This window comes from Acanthochromis polyacanthus, chromosome 22, assembly GCF_021347895.1.
Source record: "Acanthochromis polyacanthus isolate Apoly-LR-REF ecotype Palm Island chromosome 22, KAUST_Apoly_ChrSc, whole genome shotgun sequence".
In the NCBI taxonomy this organism is placed as follows: Eukaryota; Metazoa; Chordata; class Actinopteri; family Pomacentridae; genus Acanthochromis; species Acanthochromis polyacanthus.
The window spans coordinates 29798152-29812901 of record NC_067134.1 but is presented as its reverse complement, the minus strand read 5'-3'; the positions used below and the strand labels follow the sequence as shown (position 1 = coordinate 29812901).

The 14750-nt window shown below is 39.1% G+C and overlaps 3 protein-coding genes across 4 annotated transcripts in view; 2 read left to right on the top strand and 1 right to left on the bottom strand.

Annotated features, from left to right (window-relative positions):
• Positions 1–14750, top strand: part of LOC127531871 (zinc finger protein OZF-like) — a 199775-nt gene that overhangs the window by 51415 nt on the left and 133610 nt on the right. The window lies entirely within an intron of this gene.
• The window catches only part of LOC127531869 (zinc finger protein 665-like), a 103961-nt gene that overhangs the window by 30711 nt on the left and 58500 nt on the right, over positions 1–14750 (bottom strand).
• LOC127531867 (protein NLRC3-like) lies at positions 723–14175 on the top strand. Its single transcript, XM_051942110.1, has 5 exons — positions 723–851; positions 4793–5322; positions 8224–8506; positions 8702–8785; positions 12329–14175. The coding sequence occupies exons 3-5, from the start codon at positions 8233–8235 to the stop codon at positions 14173–14175; spliced, it is 2205 nt and encodes a 734-aa protein (XP_051798070.1). The 5' UTR covers positions 723–851; positions 4793–5322; positions 8224–8232.

The window sequence follows — 14750 nt, the reverse complement described above, 5'->3', positions numbered from 1 at the left end:
GGAGCAGCTACAATCAGTGATTTTAGACACTGTTGGATGATTTCATCTGGAAGATATCAGATAAATGGAGGAAAACGTTCAATATTTCACATTAAAAGAGCATGAAAGTGAATTAGTGAGGCAGGTTCTCAGTTGTAAGGACATTAAATGATCCTTAAAAACAGAATTTACAAAGTGATGCTGTGGGTCTAGAGGCTCAAAGTGTGACATTTACCAAACTGTGTGGAATTATGAGAGTCAAATATACCAATGAAGCAATGGAATGGGAAAGAATGAGTGAAATTCTTCAAAGTTTCATTGGATTCATCTCATCTAAAGGACATTTTCATGAATGTGGAAAAACAACAGGAAGTGGTTTAAAGCAAAGAGCCAGAAAAAGTCATAAAGTGATCAAATCCAAGAAGAGACTAAAGGAGAGCAGAACACTAAACTATTGAGCTTCCACATTGAAATGAGGAGTGGATTAAAGTCCACAGCAGCAGACAAAGAAGAAGATGAATCCAGAGAAGGTTTGGATTCCTCAGGTGACATGTAGAGTGTAGATTCCCTCTCTGACTGTAGTTCCTGTAAAACAGCTTCTCAGGACATTTAGTGTTGAAATGGAGTCATCACTTCTGGGATTCATTCTTCTTTATTCTTCCTAAAAGCTTCATATTTATAGAATTAGAAAGAAATGGAAAATGTTCCCAAACACACATTTTCACAGAGTTCTGTTTTAACTCACCACAAACTGATCCATCAGGTTTCCTGCTTGGTTGTCTTGACAACAGTGATGTCACACCACTTCCTGTTCCTCTAATTAGTTCTGCTTTTACCATCTTCATGTTGCAGCTCCTTTTCTCCGTCTGAATGTGAGTAAAAGACACTTTAAACTGGTTTTTATCTTTTATATATCTATAGAACATAATATTGATTGAATCATTCGTCATATTTTAACTCTAAAACAACGTTGTTGTGACACAATTAAAAAATTAAATAAATCTTTTTTTTCCTAAATCCAAATCTTCAGACATGTTGGGGTGTTTCCAACCAGCAGGAGTTCTCAAACTGATGCTGAAATCAATGTTTTATCAGTAAATATCATTTGTGTTTGTCAGGCAGTTCTAAACATGAGTTGTTCTTATCAGCAGAACTTCAGTTCAACAGTTGTAGGATGGAAATGCTTTGAATGTTTGATTTTTCATCAACACACATAGAACTCGAACACTGTGTGGACCAAACAGTGGTGAACAAAGTTTTGGGACTCCCCATGCATTTATGAAATCCTGCATTAAGAATCCCTCTGAGGTCTTCAAGTGGAATTTCTTTTAGTTCAGTCACAGCCAGAAAACTAAACACATCCTAAAAAAGACATTAAAACCTGAAAACTGATTGGTTACACAAAAATACAGAAGAAATGTTGAGTTTTGGGTGATTTTGCTTCGTGTCTTTATAAAGCAGCACATTAGAAAGTTCTTCAGAGACAAAAAACACTCAAAGAACCTAAAACAGGAAACATGAGTGAAGACCCAGATTCTCAGACAGGAAGGCTGCAGCTGTAACCACATGAACAGGAAGTCCAGATGCAGTCCTTCAGCAGTTGGATTCACTCTGCAGAAATACAGACCAACCAACAGCTGGAAGACAAACCAACATCTGGACGTCCAAGAGTTTCTTCAGCAAGAAATGACCTCATCGTGATCCTCATGGAAAACCAGGCACTGACATGACAGGAGCTTCAGCAGCAGTGGTCAAACCAAACTGGTGTCCAGTGTTCCAGCAGACTTTTAGATCATGGCTGAAGGTCCTACAAGGCTGTCAAGAAGCCTCTGACCAATGAGAGACAGAGGTTAGCCCGGTGTTGTTGGACCAAGAACACAAGAACCGGACAGCCAGGAAGTGGAGAAGATTCTGTGGTCAGATGAGTCCAGAGCTGGTCCAAAATAACTCAAAACTACTCCAAAGTGAGTTAAAAATTCCAAAACGACTCAAAATTTGTCCAAAATGACTTTAAATAGTCTGAATGTGATCTGGAATTAGTTTGAAATTCGTCCAAAATTACTCAAAATTATTCAAGATTTGTTAAAATAACTCAAAGTTAGGTAAAATTAGTTAAAATATGTCAAACTATTCTTAAAGTTTGTTGAAAATTGCTTAAAACTTGTGCAAAAATGACTCAAACTGTTCAAATTTATGCAGAAAATGCATAAATGCGTTTTAATGTCTGGCCTGTTTCCACAAATTGATTATTTATTGGTATTTATTACACACAATATTCAATCAGTCACATTCATTTCATTTGGATTTGGACATAAATTAAAGAGACTTCCTGCATTATGGGATGGAGTCAGACCTAAATGCTCTTCAAAGTTATCGTTATCATATCATATTATCATTAACATTGTCATGTTTAAGTATATGAAGTTTAAAGTTTCATAGTTTTGCTGTTTTTACTGTTCAGTAAAATAAATTTATGACATACTTTGTTTAGATTTCAGATCTAAAAGCCAAAAATATGAGAACACGTGTTGTTGTTTCAGCATCTGACTGTGCACTCATCTGTTCCTGTCAAAACAGTCGTCGTTGATTTTGCATTTTTAGAAGTGATTTTTTTTTAAACTTTTTTTGCACTTATTTCAGTGTTTATGAGGTTATTTCACATAATTTGTTGGTATTTTGAGTGTTTCTGTAGAAATTTAGTGACTTTTAATTTCAATTTTGCATTTTTTAAAACTGATTTTGCACATTTTTGTTGTGATTTTGCACATTTTTTCATTATGTTGAGACAAGCTTTCATCTTTTGTTGCAGTGCTTTTGTACATTTTTGTGTTGATTTCAGTCTTTATGAGGTTATTTCACAGCATTTGATGGCATTTTGAGTGTTTTTATGGTAATTTAGTGGCTTTTAAAAGTTAATTTTGCAATTTTTAAAAGTGATTTTGCACCTTTTGTGTTGATTTTGCACATTTTAGTGATGACTGCAGTCTTTCTGAAGTTATTTTACATCATTTGTTGCTGTTTTGAGTGTTTTTGTGGTACAACTGTCTTTTTTATGTTTTTCAGGCATTTTTAAAAAGTGATTTTGCACCTTTTTTGTGTTGATTTTTGCATTTTGGGGGAGTTATTTTTACATCATTTGTTGTGACTTTGAGTCTATACATAAATTTAAACCAAATCTTCAGACATGCAGGGGTGGACTGCATCTGGCATACTGGGCACTGTCCCGGGGGGCCAGTGTCTCCTGGGGCTGGTCAACAGGTTCACACGGACCTGTCAGTTATACATTTTAATCAGATTTTACATTTCACCGGTCGCTTCTATTTTCACAGTGCAGCTTTTCCAGTGTTTATGCCGTTGGTTTCCAGCTCAGAAAACACACAAACCAATTACATACGAATTCAGACATCCCATGTGATGCTACTCAGCCAATGAAGTCTCTGCATTGTAGCCGCTACGCAAGCTCAGTGTTCAGAAAATAGTTTAGAGGCAAGGGACAGACTAAATAGAAACACAAAAAGCGCAACACTGAGAAAAAATAGTCCTGTACATGCTGACTATGTTCTTCTGAACATACAGCTGAGAGGCAGCTTTCTCAACTATGAACACAATCCAAACTGAATATCGTTCTAGAGTGACACTGAGCTCCAGGTGTGTTTGAGAACGGCCCTGACACCATTCAGACCATGATACAAGACACTGGCAGGACAACCTGCAGCTCGGTTCTCCCAGTAAGCAGCAGAGATATAAGGGCAGTGAAATGATACAGGAAAAAAAAAGTTCAACTTTTAAAAAACATTTTAGATTTAGGTATTATCTATGTCTATATGTTAGTTCAGGTTGTTCATTCATTTTTTTAAGTTCTGTATTTTATTTTTAGATGTACAGTTATATAAAAAGTTATTTATTAAAAAACTATTGCCGTACTGAAATTGATTTGATGGTCAGTGACTGATTACATGCAGACGCTAATAATACTACCAGGTTACATCAACATATATCGCACTAATTCAGCCTGGACATTATGCTTATCTGGACCTTTGCTTTAATACATTTTCTCAGACTGGACCACTTTGAATTTTAGTTGAATATCCCTATTCTACTGGATTGCAATTTTTTCCAACTTGTCAACAAGCTTGTATCGGTCTCGAAAGATGTTTTTGAATTTATGTTCTTAAACTCTTACCACTTTCTCAGTTTTTTTGTCATTGCCTTCAACAATTAGTGCTTGATTCAGTGGACCAGGTCTGGGCCACAAATGCCAGGGCTGATTTTTTGCCCCAGTGTTGGGGGTGTTCCCAACCAGCAGAAATTATCAAACTGATGCTTAAATCAATGTTTTATCAGTAAATATAATTTGTGTTTGTCAGGCAGTTCTAAACATGAGTTGTTCTTATTATCTGTCAATCACAACCTGTGATCTGATCTGTCTAGCAGAGGGGAAAATATTTAAAGTGAAATAAAGTTCACCTGATACACTTTGAAGAAACCAAATGCTAGAAATGTTCAGACGTTTCTTAAATGCAGCATTAAATGAGACTGAGAGCAGACATGTTGAGGGAAATGTGCATCAGTGTGATCTCTGCTGATGTTGGTTCTGTCCCAGTGATTCCATTCCAGGGAATGTTAACTGTCAGGGATTTACAGCCTGATGAAGCTTCTGGTTTCATGAAGCACAGGGTTTGTACAAGTTGTGTTGGATGTTGAGTGACATGAAAAAGGTTGAATGTAGAACTAATCGGTCACATGAAATGAGTGGGAATCAGCCTGTAAAATGTGCTCTTATTGTGAAAGTCTGCCTGCTGCTTCCTCATAGGTGGAGTCCTGACTGGTTCCAGGAAACAGATCACCTGTCTGAGCGTCCATATCACACAGGTGGGTGTTCACAGTTAGCCTCCCTTATCATGTGAATGTCGAGCACACCAGCTCGTGTGATTCATTTATTTTTTATTCAAACAGGTACGAAAATAGCTGCTATTATGTTGATTGTTTTGTTCTCTGATGTGTTAGATAAAACAGATAAGTTTCTGGATGGTTTTATTAATTTACTTTGCTGTTAAAATATTTTAATTATTTGAGATCATTTTTATTAACTTTGGATTGATTGCCTGCAGCTGAAACCCAGCAGCAATCAGCTGGTAGCCAGAGGGCGAGCGACCGGGAGAGGGAGACAGGAGGGAAAAGAGGAAAAAGGGCAAGAGCAGGAGTGGGACCATGACAGGAGTAGCTGTCTCCATTTAGGCTTAGCAGCTAGTTCCCTCTGTGAAGTTGTCAGATCATGTAGAAATCTTTTTCCTGCTTCGTTGCCCTGACAACAGTGATGTCACGGCCCTTCCTGTTCCTCAAGTGAGTTCTGATTTTACCGTCTTCATGTTGCAGCTCCTTTTCTCCGTCTGAATGTGAGTGAAAGACACTTTAAACTGGTTTTTATCTTTTATATATCTATAGAACATAAAACTGATTGAATCATTCGTCATATTTTAACTCTAAAACAATGTTGTTGTGGCACAATTAAAACAATAAATAAATATTTTTTTTCCCTAAAACCAAATCTTCAGACATGTTGGGGTGTTTCCAACCAGCAGGAGTTCTCAAACTGATGCTGAAATCAATGTTTTATCAGTAAATATCATTTGTGTTTGTCAGACAGTTCTAAACATGAGTTGTTCTTATCAGCAGAACTTCAGTTCAACAGTTGTAGGATGGAAATGCTTTGAACATTTGATTTTTCAACAACACACGTAGAACTAGAACATTGTGTGAACCGTATGTTTGTAGTAAAACAGAAGTAGAACAAGGATCTCCATTCACACTCATAACTTCTATTAGTGATCAAGGCCAGTGCAGGATAAAGACGACATGGATCTACACACGTGGACAAAATTGTTGGTACCCCTCAGTTAAAGAAGGAAAAACCCACAATTCTCACTGAAATCATTTGAAACTCACAAAAGTAACAATAAATAAAAATTTATTGAAAATTAAATAATCAAAAACAGCCATTACTTTTGAATTGTTGATTAACATAATTATTTAAAAAAACAAACTAATGAAACAGGCCTGGACAAAAATGATGGTACCTCTATAAAAGATTGAAAACTATTTGACCAGAGTGACATGATTAACTCAGGTGTGTCATTTAATTGACATCACAGGTGTTTCCAAACTCATAATCAGTCAGTCTGCCTATTTAAAGGGAGACAAGTAGTCACCCTGCTGTTTGGTGAAAAGGTGTGTACCACACTGAACATTGACAACAGAAAGCGAAGGAGAGAATTGTCCCAGGACATCCGAAAAAAAATTATAGACAAACATCTTAAAGGTAAAGGCTATAAGACCATCTCTAAACAGCTTGAAGTTCCTGTGACAACAGTGGCTCATATTATTCAGAAGTTCAAGACCCACGGGACAGTAGCCAACCTCCCTGGACGTGGCCGCAAGAGGAAAATTGATGACAAATTGAAGAGACGGATCGTTGGAATTGTATCCAAAGAGCCCAGAGCAACCTCCAAAGAAATTAAAGGTGAACTCCAAGGCCAAGGTACATCAGTGTCAGATCGCACCATTCGTCGTTGTTTGAGCCAAAGTGGACTTCATGGGAGACGACCAAGGAGGACACCACTGCTGAAAAAAACTCATAAAAAAGCCAGACTGGAATTTGCAAAAATGCATGTTGACAAGCCACAAAGCTTCTGGGAGAATGTCCTTTGGACAGATGAGACCAAACTGGAGCTTTTTGGTAAGGCACATCAACTCTATGTTCATAGACTCAAAAACCAAGCATACGAAGAAAAGAACACTGTCCCTACGGTGAAACATGGAGGAGGCTCAGTAATGTTTTGGGGCTGCTTTGCTGCATCTGGCACAGGGTGTCTTGAAAGTGTGCAAGGTACGATGAAATCTGAAGACTATCAAGGCATTCTGGAGAGAAATGTGCTGCCTAGTGTCAGAAAGCTTGGTCTCAGTCGCAGGTCATGGGTCTTCCAACAGGACAACGATCCAAAACACACAGCCAAAAACACCCAAGAATGGCTGAGAGAAAAGCGTTGGACTATTCTAAAGTGGCCTTCTATGAGCCCAGATCTGAATCCCATTGAACATATGTGGAAGGAGCTGAAACATGCCATTTGGAGAAGACACTCATCAAACCTGAGACAACTGGAGCTGTTTGCTCATGAGGAGTGGGCCAAAATACCTGTTGACAGCTGCAGAACGCTCATTGACAAATAGAGAAATCGTTTAATTGCAGTGATTGCCTCAAAAGGTTGTGCACCAAAATATTAAGTTATGGGTACCATCATTTTTGTCCAGCCCTATTTCATTAGTTTTTTTTTTTTAAATAATTATGTTAATCAACAATTCAAAAGTGATGGCTGATTTTGACTATTTAATTTTCAATAAATTTTTATTTATTGTTACTTTTGTGAGTTTCAAGTGATTTCAGTGAGAATTGTGGGTTTTTCCTTCTTTAACTGAGGGGTACCAACAATTTTGTCCACGTGTGTACAAGAGCTGAATACGGACACGAGCAGCTTTTAGGATTCATGTTCTTTATTTGGGACATTTCTTCCATTTTTCACTCTATAATTCCAATATCTGGATATTCTAAAGAATTAAGGGTCTACTTATGATCTTAAAATGAAAAGATGAACTTCATCAGATCATATTTAGGCCTGAAAGATTCGTCCTCAAATACATAATGCTAAAGTAATATTCATCTCATGAAGACCAGCTGGACCAGAGATAGTCTCTGATTTCCCTTTCTCTGCCTGAGCTCTGCACATCTTCATTTCTTTCAGCATTTACTGCCTTAATTTGTCTCATTTTTACCATTTTGTGTCTTAATTTGTCTCATTTTTTTTCCATTTTTGGACTAAATTTGACTAATTTTTATTATTTTCTGTCTTTATTTGTCTCATTTTCAGCATTTTGTTTGTTAGTTTGTCTGATTTTTGTTATTTTGTGTCTCAAATTGTCTCATTTTTATCATTTTGTGTGTTAATCTCATTTTTGTCATTTTGTGTCTTAATTTGTCTCATTTTTATATTTTGTGTTAGTTTATCTAATTTTTGTTGTTTTCTGTCTTATTTTGTCTCATTTTTACCTGTGTGTCTCATTTTAGGCATGTTGTGCCTGAATTTGTCTGTCTTTTTTTTTTTTTTTATTTTTTTTACAATTTTTGTAGTTTTGAGTTTCCTTTTTGTCAACAACACAACTGTTCATTAACTGCTTCTTTGATTTTATCAGGGAGCCACGATGACGTCAGAAGTGCTCTTGAACATCCTGGAGGATCTGAGAGATGATCAGCTGTCTACATTCCAGTGGTTCCTGAAGCAGCCCAACAATGTTCAAGACCTCCCAGCGATCACAAAATGCCGACTACAGACACTAGACAGGTGTAACACTGTGGATGTGATGGTGGAGACTTATGGACTTCAGAGAGCTGTGCAGGTGACCAGGGTGGTTTTAGAGAAGATTTCCAGGAAGGATCTGCTGCAGAGGTTTCCTGCCAGCAGCTCAGGACTAGAAGGTCAGTCACAAGACAAGAACAACATGATATCATTATAGTCAGAAAGATGCATGGTGGTGTCAGAAAACCAGAGTTAATCAACACCATCAACTCATCAATCAATGTCAACATAAAGTCCCTTCTAAGTCTGTTGTAGCTGAAATAAATGAAAGCAGTAAACAGTGGGGAATATAACACGTGATCTCTGTCTGTCAGTGCATGTCAGTGATGTTGAAGAACCTTCAGAGAACAGAGAAACTTCCTCCTCTCAGACTCAGCCTCCTCTTCCTCAGACTGAAGGTAAAACTGATGGATTCTTTCGTCTGTAAAGAGAAATGGCAGCAGTTCATCATGCCTGAAATGGAAGCTGAGTTTAAGCAGGTTGTTTAGTACAACACAGAACAGTGGTTGTCTATGGAGTTGCATGAGGCAGCAGGTTGTAGTGTAGCTGTAGCAGAACGGTCAGTTTTGTGGCTGGTGATCCTCAAATCCACTTTTCTCAACTGGTGTCCATTTTAAGCTCGTTTCTGAGTGCCTTTTGATGGCGAAGAAAACTGTACTCAGTGACACCTTGACTGTCTTCAGTTTCTCTGTAGGAAAGATCTACGTTTTAAGTGTTATGATGGTCAGTCTGTCTTCTATAGGTAATTGCCTTTTCTTTTCCATTTTTTGTAGCAACACACTACTTCAGCAGTACAATGCTGTTCAAATAATGATCTGGAGGGTTCCACAGTGTGTTCCAACACTACTTTATGCAGACAGAGGGGGTTGGAAGGAATCTAGGAAAGTTGGACTCCTGTAGGATGGTAGCACCAACTTTCAAGGCTTGATCAACTCTCTTCTGGCAGGTCTCCCTGCATGTACAGTCAAACCTCTACAGATGATCCAAAATGCAGCAGCATGTCTGGTCTTCAACCAGCCCAAAGAGCTCATGTCACTCCCCTGTTCATCTCCCTTCACTGGCTTCCAGTTGCAGCCAGAATCAAATTCAAAACTCTCCTCCTGGCTTACAAAACATTTACAAGAACAGCCCCAGCCTACCTGGATTCCCTGATCCAGGTCTACTCCCCTTCACACCCACTTCGCTCTGCATGTGAGAGACGCCTGGTGCTTCCAGCCCAGCACAGCTCAAAATCTCTAGCTAGACTCTTCTCCTCTGTTGTTCCCAAATGGTGGAACAAATTACCAAACTCTGTGTGTTCTGCTGAGTCCCTTTCTACTTTTAAGAGACAATTGAAGACTCAATTGTTCAGAGAACACCGAGGCACTTAATCCGACTCCACCTTAGGGGTAGAATAAGTCAAGTGGTCCAAAACCCAGCACTTATTTAACACTGACAAAGTTGAAAAAAAGGCGGGGGGTTAGCAATTCTTCTGCAACTTGATGGCAACACCTTTGACCAATCGCAATTGAAGCACTTTTGCACTTACTACAGGTTTTTCCTTATGTCTGAATTCTTGCTTGTGTTGTACGTCGCTTTGGACAAAAAGCGTCTGCTAAATGAAATTGTAGAATTGTAGAATTGATCAACCTCCATTGCTGCAGAACAGCATAAAGTTTTTAACCCATTTCTTGTTCCTGAGAAAGGCCATTTTGTATAATTCTGAAATGTACATTATTTTTCAGTTTTGGGTAACCTTATCTTTTTTTTAATCTCTGGCAGTTCACCACCAATTCAAGCTTCTTGTTGGACTTGAACTGCTTGAATTTCAATGAAAAACTGGAAAAATTGGGGTGTTCTAAAACTTTTGACTGCAGTGTACTTTGATAAGGGCCCCAGTGAGCCCAGAACTGAGCTGCTGGTCCAGCTCTCTGTTTTTAGGTTCAGTTGTCTAAAGCATAGGTATCAAACTCTGTCCCACAGGCCAGATTTGGCCCGCCATGTAATTATAATAGGCCCACAAGGCAATAACAAATGATGACTAGAGCTTGCCCACTGGTATTATATAGCACATGCATCACTACTACTACAAATCCCAGAATGCGCTGCTGGTGTTTTGGTGCATCAATCAGGACAAGACCCATAAACATTGGCCATTTCTCAATATGCGTACTTGTCTATATTATAGACTGTACAGTCTGTGATCCGTACTTGCGTTCTTGCGTACTCATGAAACGTCATCAGTCGGAGACCAAGGACTGATCCAATTCAAAGTACACATCTGGCCAAGAACAGATGAAATACCCGGAAGTGTTCTCACTCTGCCCACATTATGGAGACTTGGGTAGCCAAACAAAACATTATCCCAATCTGTGGTCAATTTATCAAGAAAAGCCTGATCAAAAATTTACTCCTACTGTTTGAGAGGTTAGACAGCTAAAACTGGATGGTCAGCCGCACTGTAGCCACCAAGAGGAGCCTTATCTTGGGAAGACTTTTTGAAATCTGCCGCTGGTTCTGACGGTTCTATAGCGGTTAAACTGGGATATTAGCACAGATTGTTTATCGATGAATATTAGTAGTTTATGTTTATTTAACCATCACACTTTGGCCTCAGTTTTTTTTAATTGTTTCAAGAAAGATCGGTTTGAAAGAAGTTAAAGTTGAAGTTCATAACTTTATGTTGTTCATGTTTTACCCAGTCACTGACTGTATAATAATAAGAACAGATCTAAAGTAAAATATAGAATATTACATATTTTCAAGTTTTGTTTCTGAGTCTTTTCACTACTAAAAATATGTGTTTTTTGATATTGTCTTTGTAGTTCTTTATATTTGCTTTAATTAAATATAATTAAAAATGGTGACAAAAAGATAAGGACAAAAATACAAACATTAATTTTACTGCTTTTCAAAAGATACTTTTTCTATTTTCATTTTTAAAATTAATTTTAGCCATGGGAAGAGGATACCCCTTGTAGAAGAAAAAGCTGTGATTATTCAACATGGAAAATTAAATTTCACTTATGAACAAATAAGCAAACAAACATGAAGATCAAAGTGTGTTATTAGTCATTTATTGAATAAAAAAGAAGGTTATAATAGTTTAAACCCACAGGTAGACAAAATAAAAATGGAGAAAGACGTATTAAAAAAAGCATTGATCTTGCTGAGGAAAAATCAACCACTGCAATGAAAATAAAAACTAAGTTGGGCAGTGATTCCAGCACAAGGTCTATTCAAGGAATTTAGACCATCAAAGGGTTAAAATACACCAAAATGTGAGGAAAACCTCCTTTAACGTTCAAGCAAAAATATTTACGAGCCTGTCCTCAATTTGAAAACGACCACAAAGGTCGTCTGTACATGCCCGTATTACGACTGAGTGTTACGTTTTGACGTTAAGCGACCTCTAACGGTTGAGTAAATATTGACACCCCGGTGTGTCAGCTGAAACGTCACCATGAACAAACTTTAACCTCACACTATCCCTAACCCTAACCATAACCCTAACCATAACCATAACCCTAAACCCGTCTTGCAAAAGTGAGGGAAAAGCCGTTTCGCGAGGGAAAAGCCGTTTCGGGAATTAAATCCCGTAATGCCTTCCTTTTCCCCGTAGGGGCGCTAACGTGAATACGCTCTCATGGGTCGTATTCAGAGGCACGTTACACATGACCTATGTGGTCGTATGAGTTTGAGGACTTGTTGATATTTACAAAATTGAATAGGCTAAAACAATAAATTTACAGAGATGAATAGGAAAATATTATTTTTTTAGATGAAAAAAAATAATCTCGATAGCCCTGGAGGGTTTAAATTCCACTGGCTGGCTTGTGACTGTTATAGGTGAGTAATTAAAAGTCCAACCACTTTTTCGTTGCTTAGTTGCTTGTGTTTTTCCAACAACAGAGATTTCTGTTGACACACACCTCACATTGTTCCCTTCATGTTTGACACAGATGAGACTGTTCCGGTACCAGAACCACGTCACATCACATATTACCAACAGAAGCTTCAGTCAAACTTCCAGCACACATTTCTGGTTACAACAGAGGGGTGGGCAACAGATGAGGAGCGTCTGGTTGATATCTACACAGAGCTGTACATCACAGCTGGCCGGGACATGCACATAAACACACAGCATGAAGTCATACAGATTGACAAGGTGTGGAAGCCATCAGACACAGAGACACAGATCCAACCCAGAGACATTTTCAAGCATCCTTCTGGAAAAGACATACCCATCAGAACAGTGCTGACCAATGGGATTGCGGGGATTGGAAAAACATTTCTTGTGCACAAGTTTGTGTTGGACTGGGCTGAAGAAAAAAACAATCAAGACGTGCATCTTATTTTCCCGTTCACTTTCCGTGCCCTGAATTCACTGCAGGGAAAAGAGTTTGGTTTGGCAGAGCTCATTCATTTCTGTATCCCAGAAACTAAAGACGTCACAGTGGAGGCTCTGAATTACATCTTTACAGCTCTGCAATCATCAGGAAACAGCAGCTACAGCAAGAGCAGATTCAAACTGCTGTTTGTGTTTGATGGACTGGATGAGAGTCGCCTTCGTCTGGACTTTGATGTCAACAACATTCTCTCTGTGGACATAACAAAGTCAACTAAAATAGAAGTCCTGCTGAGGGAACTTATCAGTGGAAAACTGTTGCGCTCAGCTCGCCTCTGGATAACCACAAGACCTGCAGCAGCCTATCAGATCCCTGAAAACCTCGTCAACACTACAACAGAAGTCAGAGGGTTCACTGACCCACAGAAGGAGGAGTACTTCAGGAAGAGATTCAAGGAGCAGACCAGCAGCATCATCTCCCACATGAAGACATCACAAAGCCTCCACATCATGTGCCACATCCCAGTGTTCTGCTGGATCACTGCTACAGTTCTGGAGGAGCTGCTGGAAACAAGAGAGGGAGGAGATCTGCCCAGAACCCTGACTGAGATGTATACAGAGTTTCTAAGATTTCAGATTGATCACACAAAAGAAAAGTACGGTCCAGAGAAGTGCATTCAGTTTATTAAGTCATTAGCTAAACTGGCTTTTGAACAGCTGCAAAAGGGCAACCTGATCTTCTATGAGAAAGATCTGAGAGAAAGTGGCATCGATGTGAGTGAAGCCTCAGTGTACTCAGGAGTGTTCACAGAGATCTTCAAAGCAGAGCGAAGACGGAAACAGGAAGACAAAATGTTCTGCTTTGTCCATCTGAGTGTTCAGGAGTTTCTGGCTGCTCTTCATGTCCATCAGACCTTCATCAACTCTGGAATCAACCTGCTGGAAGAAGAACAAAGTTCTTTCAAGAAGCTGAAAGTATTTCTAAAGAAACCTGAACTAAAATATCTCCACCGGAGAGCTGTGGACAAGGCCTTACAGAGTCCAAACGGACACCTGGACTTGTTTCTGCGCTTCCTCCTGGGTCTGTCACTGCCGACCAATCAGAATCTCCTACGAGGCTTGCTGACACAGACCAGAAGTAGCTCACAGACCAATCAGAAAACAGTGGAGTACATCAAGGAGAAGATCAGTGAGGTTATGTCTGCAGAGAGAAGCATCAATCTGTTCCACTGTCTGAATGAACTGAAGGATGTTTCTCTAGTGGAGAAGGTCCAACAGTCCCTGAGATCAGGACGTCTGTCCACAGATAAACTATCTCCTACTCAGTGGTCAGCTCTGGTCTTCATCTTACTGTCATCAGGAGAACATCTGGATGTGTTTGACCTGAAGAAATACTCTGCTTCAGAGGAGGCTCTTCTGAGGCTGCTGCCAGTGGTCAAAGCCTCCAAGAAAGTTCTGTAAGTCGTTGGAGACTGAAGATCCTTTTTCATTTTGTTGCTGTTTCATCAGTATAATGTGCTTTTTGATTCTTCAGACTGAGTGGCTGTAATCTGTCAGAGAGAAGCTGTGGAGCTCTGTCCTCAGTCCTCAGCTCCCAGTCCTCCAGTGTGACAGAGCTGGACCTGAGTAACAACAACCTGCAGGATTCAGGAGTGGAGAGTCTTTCTGCTGGACTGGAGAGTCCACATTGTAAACTGGAAGCTCTCAGGTCAGGACTCATCAACCTGTTCAACTGATGACCATTTAAAATGTGTTTTAATTCATGGTGAGCAGAACAGCTGAGGTGGGAGGTTTTCTGTATTTGTATGAGTCAGATCAGTTCTGGTACTGACCTTTAGCACTAGTTTCTCTTAATGAGGCCTCTTCCACTGCAGGAACTGAACAACCTGGAACCTGCATCTTAGAACCAGAACCTGTAAGAACCTGTGAAGTCTTGGTTCCAGGTTCTCTTTTAGTTTCTACAAAAACAAACATTGTCTTTGTTTTACAGAATACAATGTTTCAGATAGACCTTACTAAAAAAGAAACACCAGAAC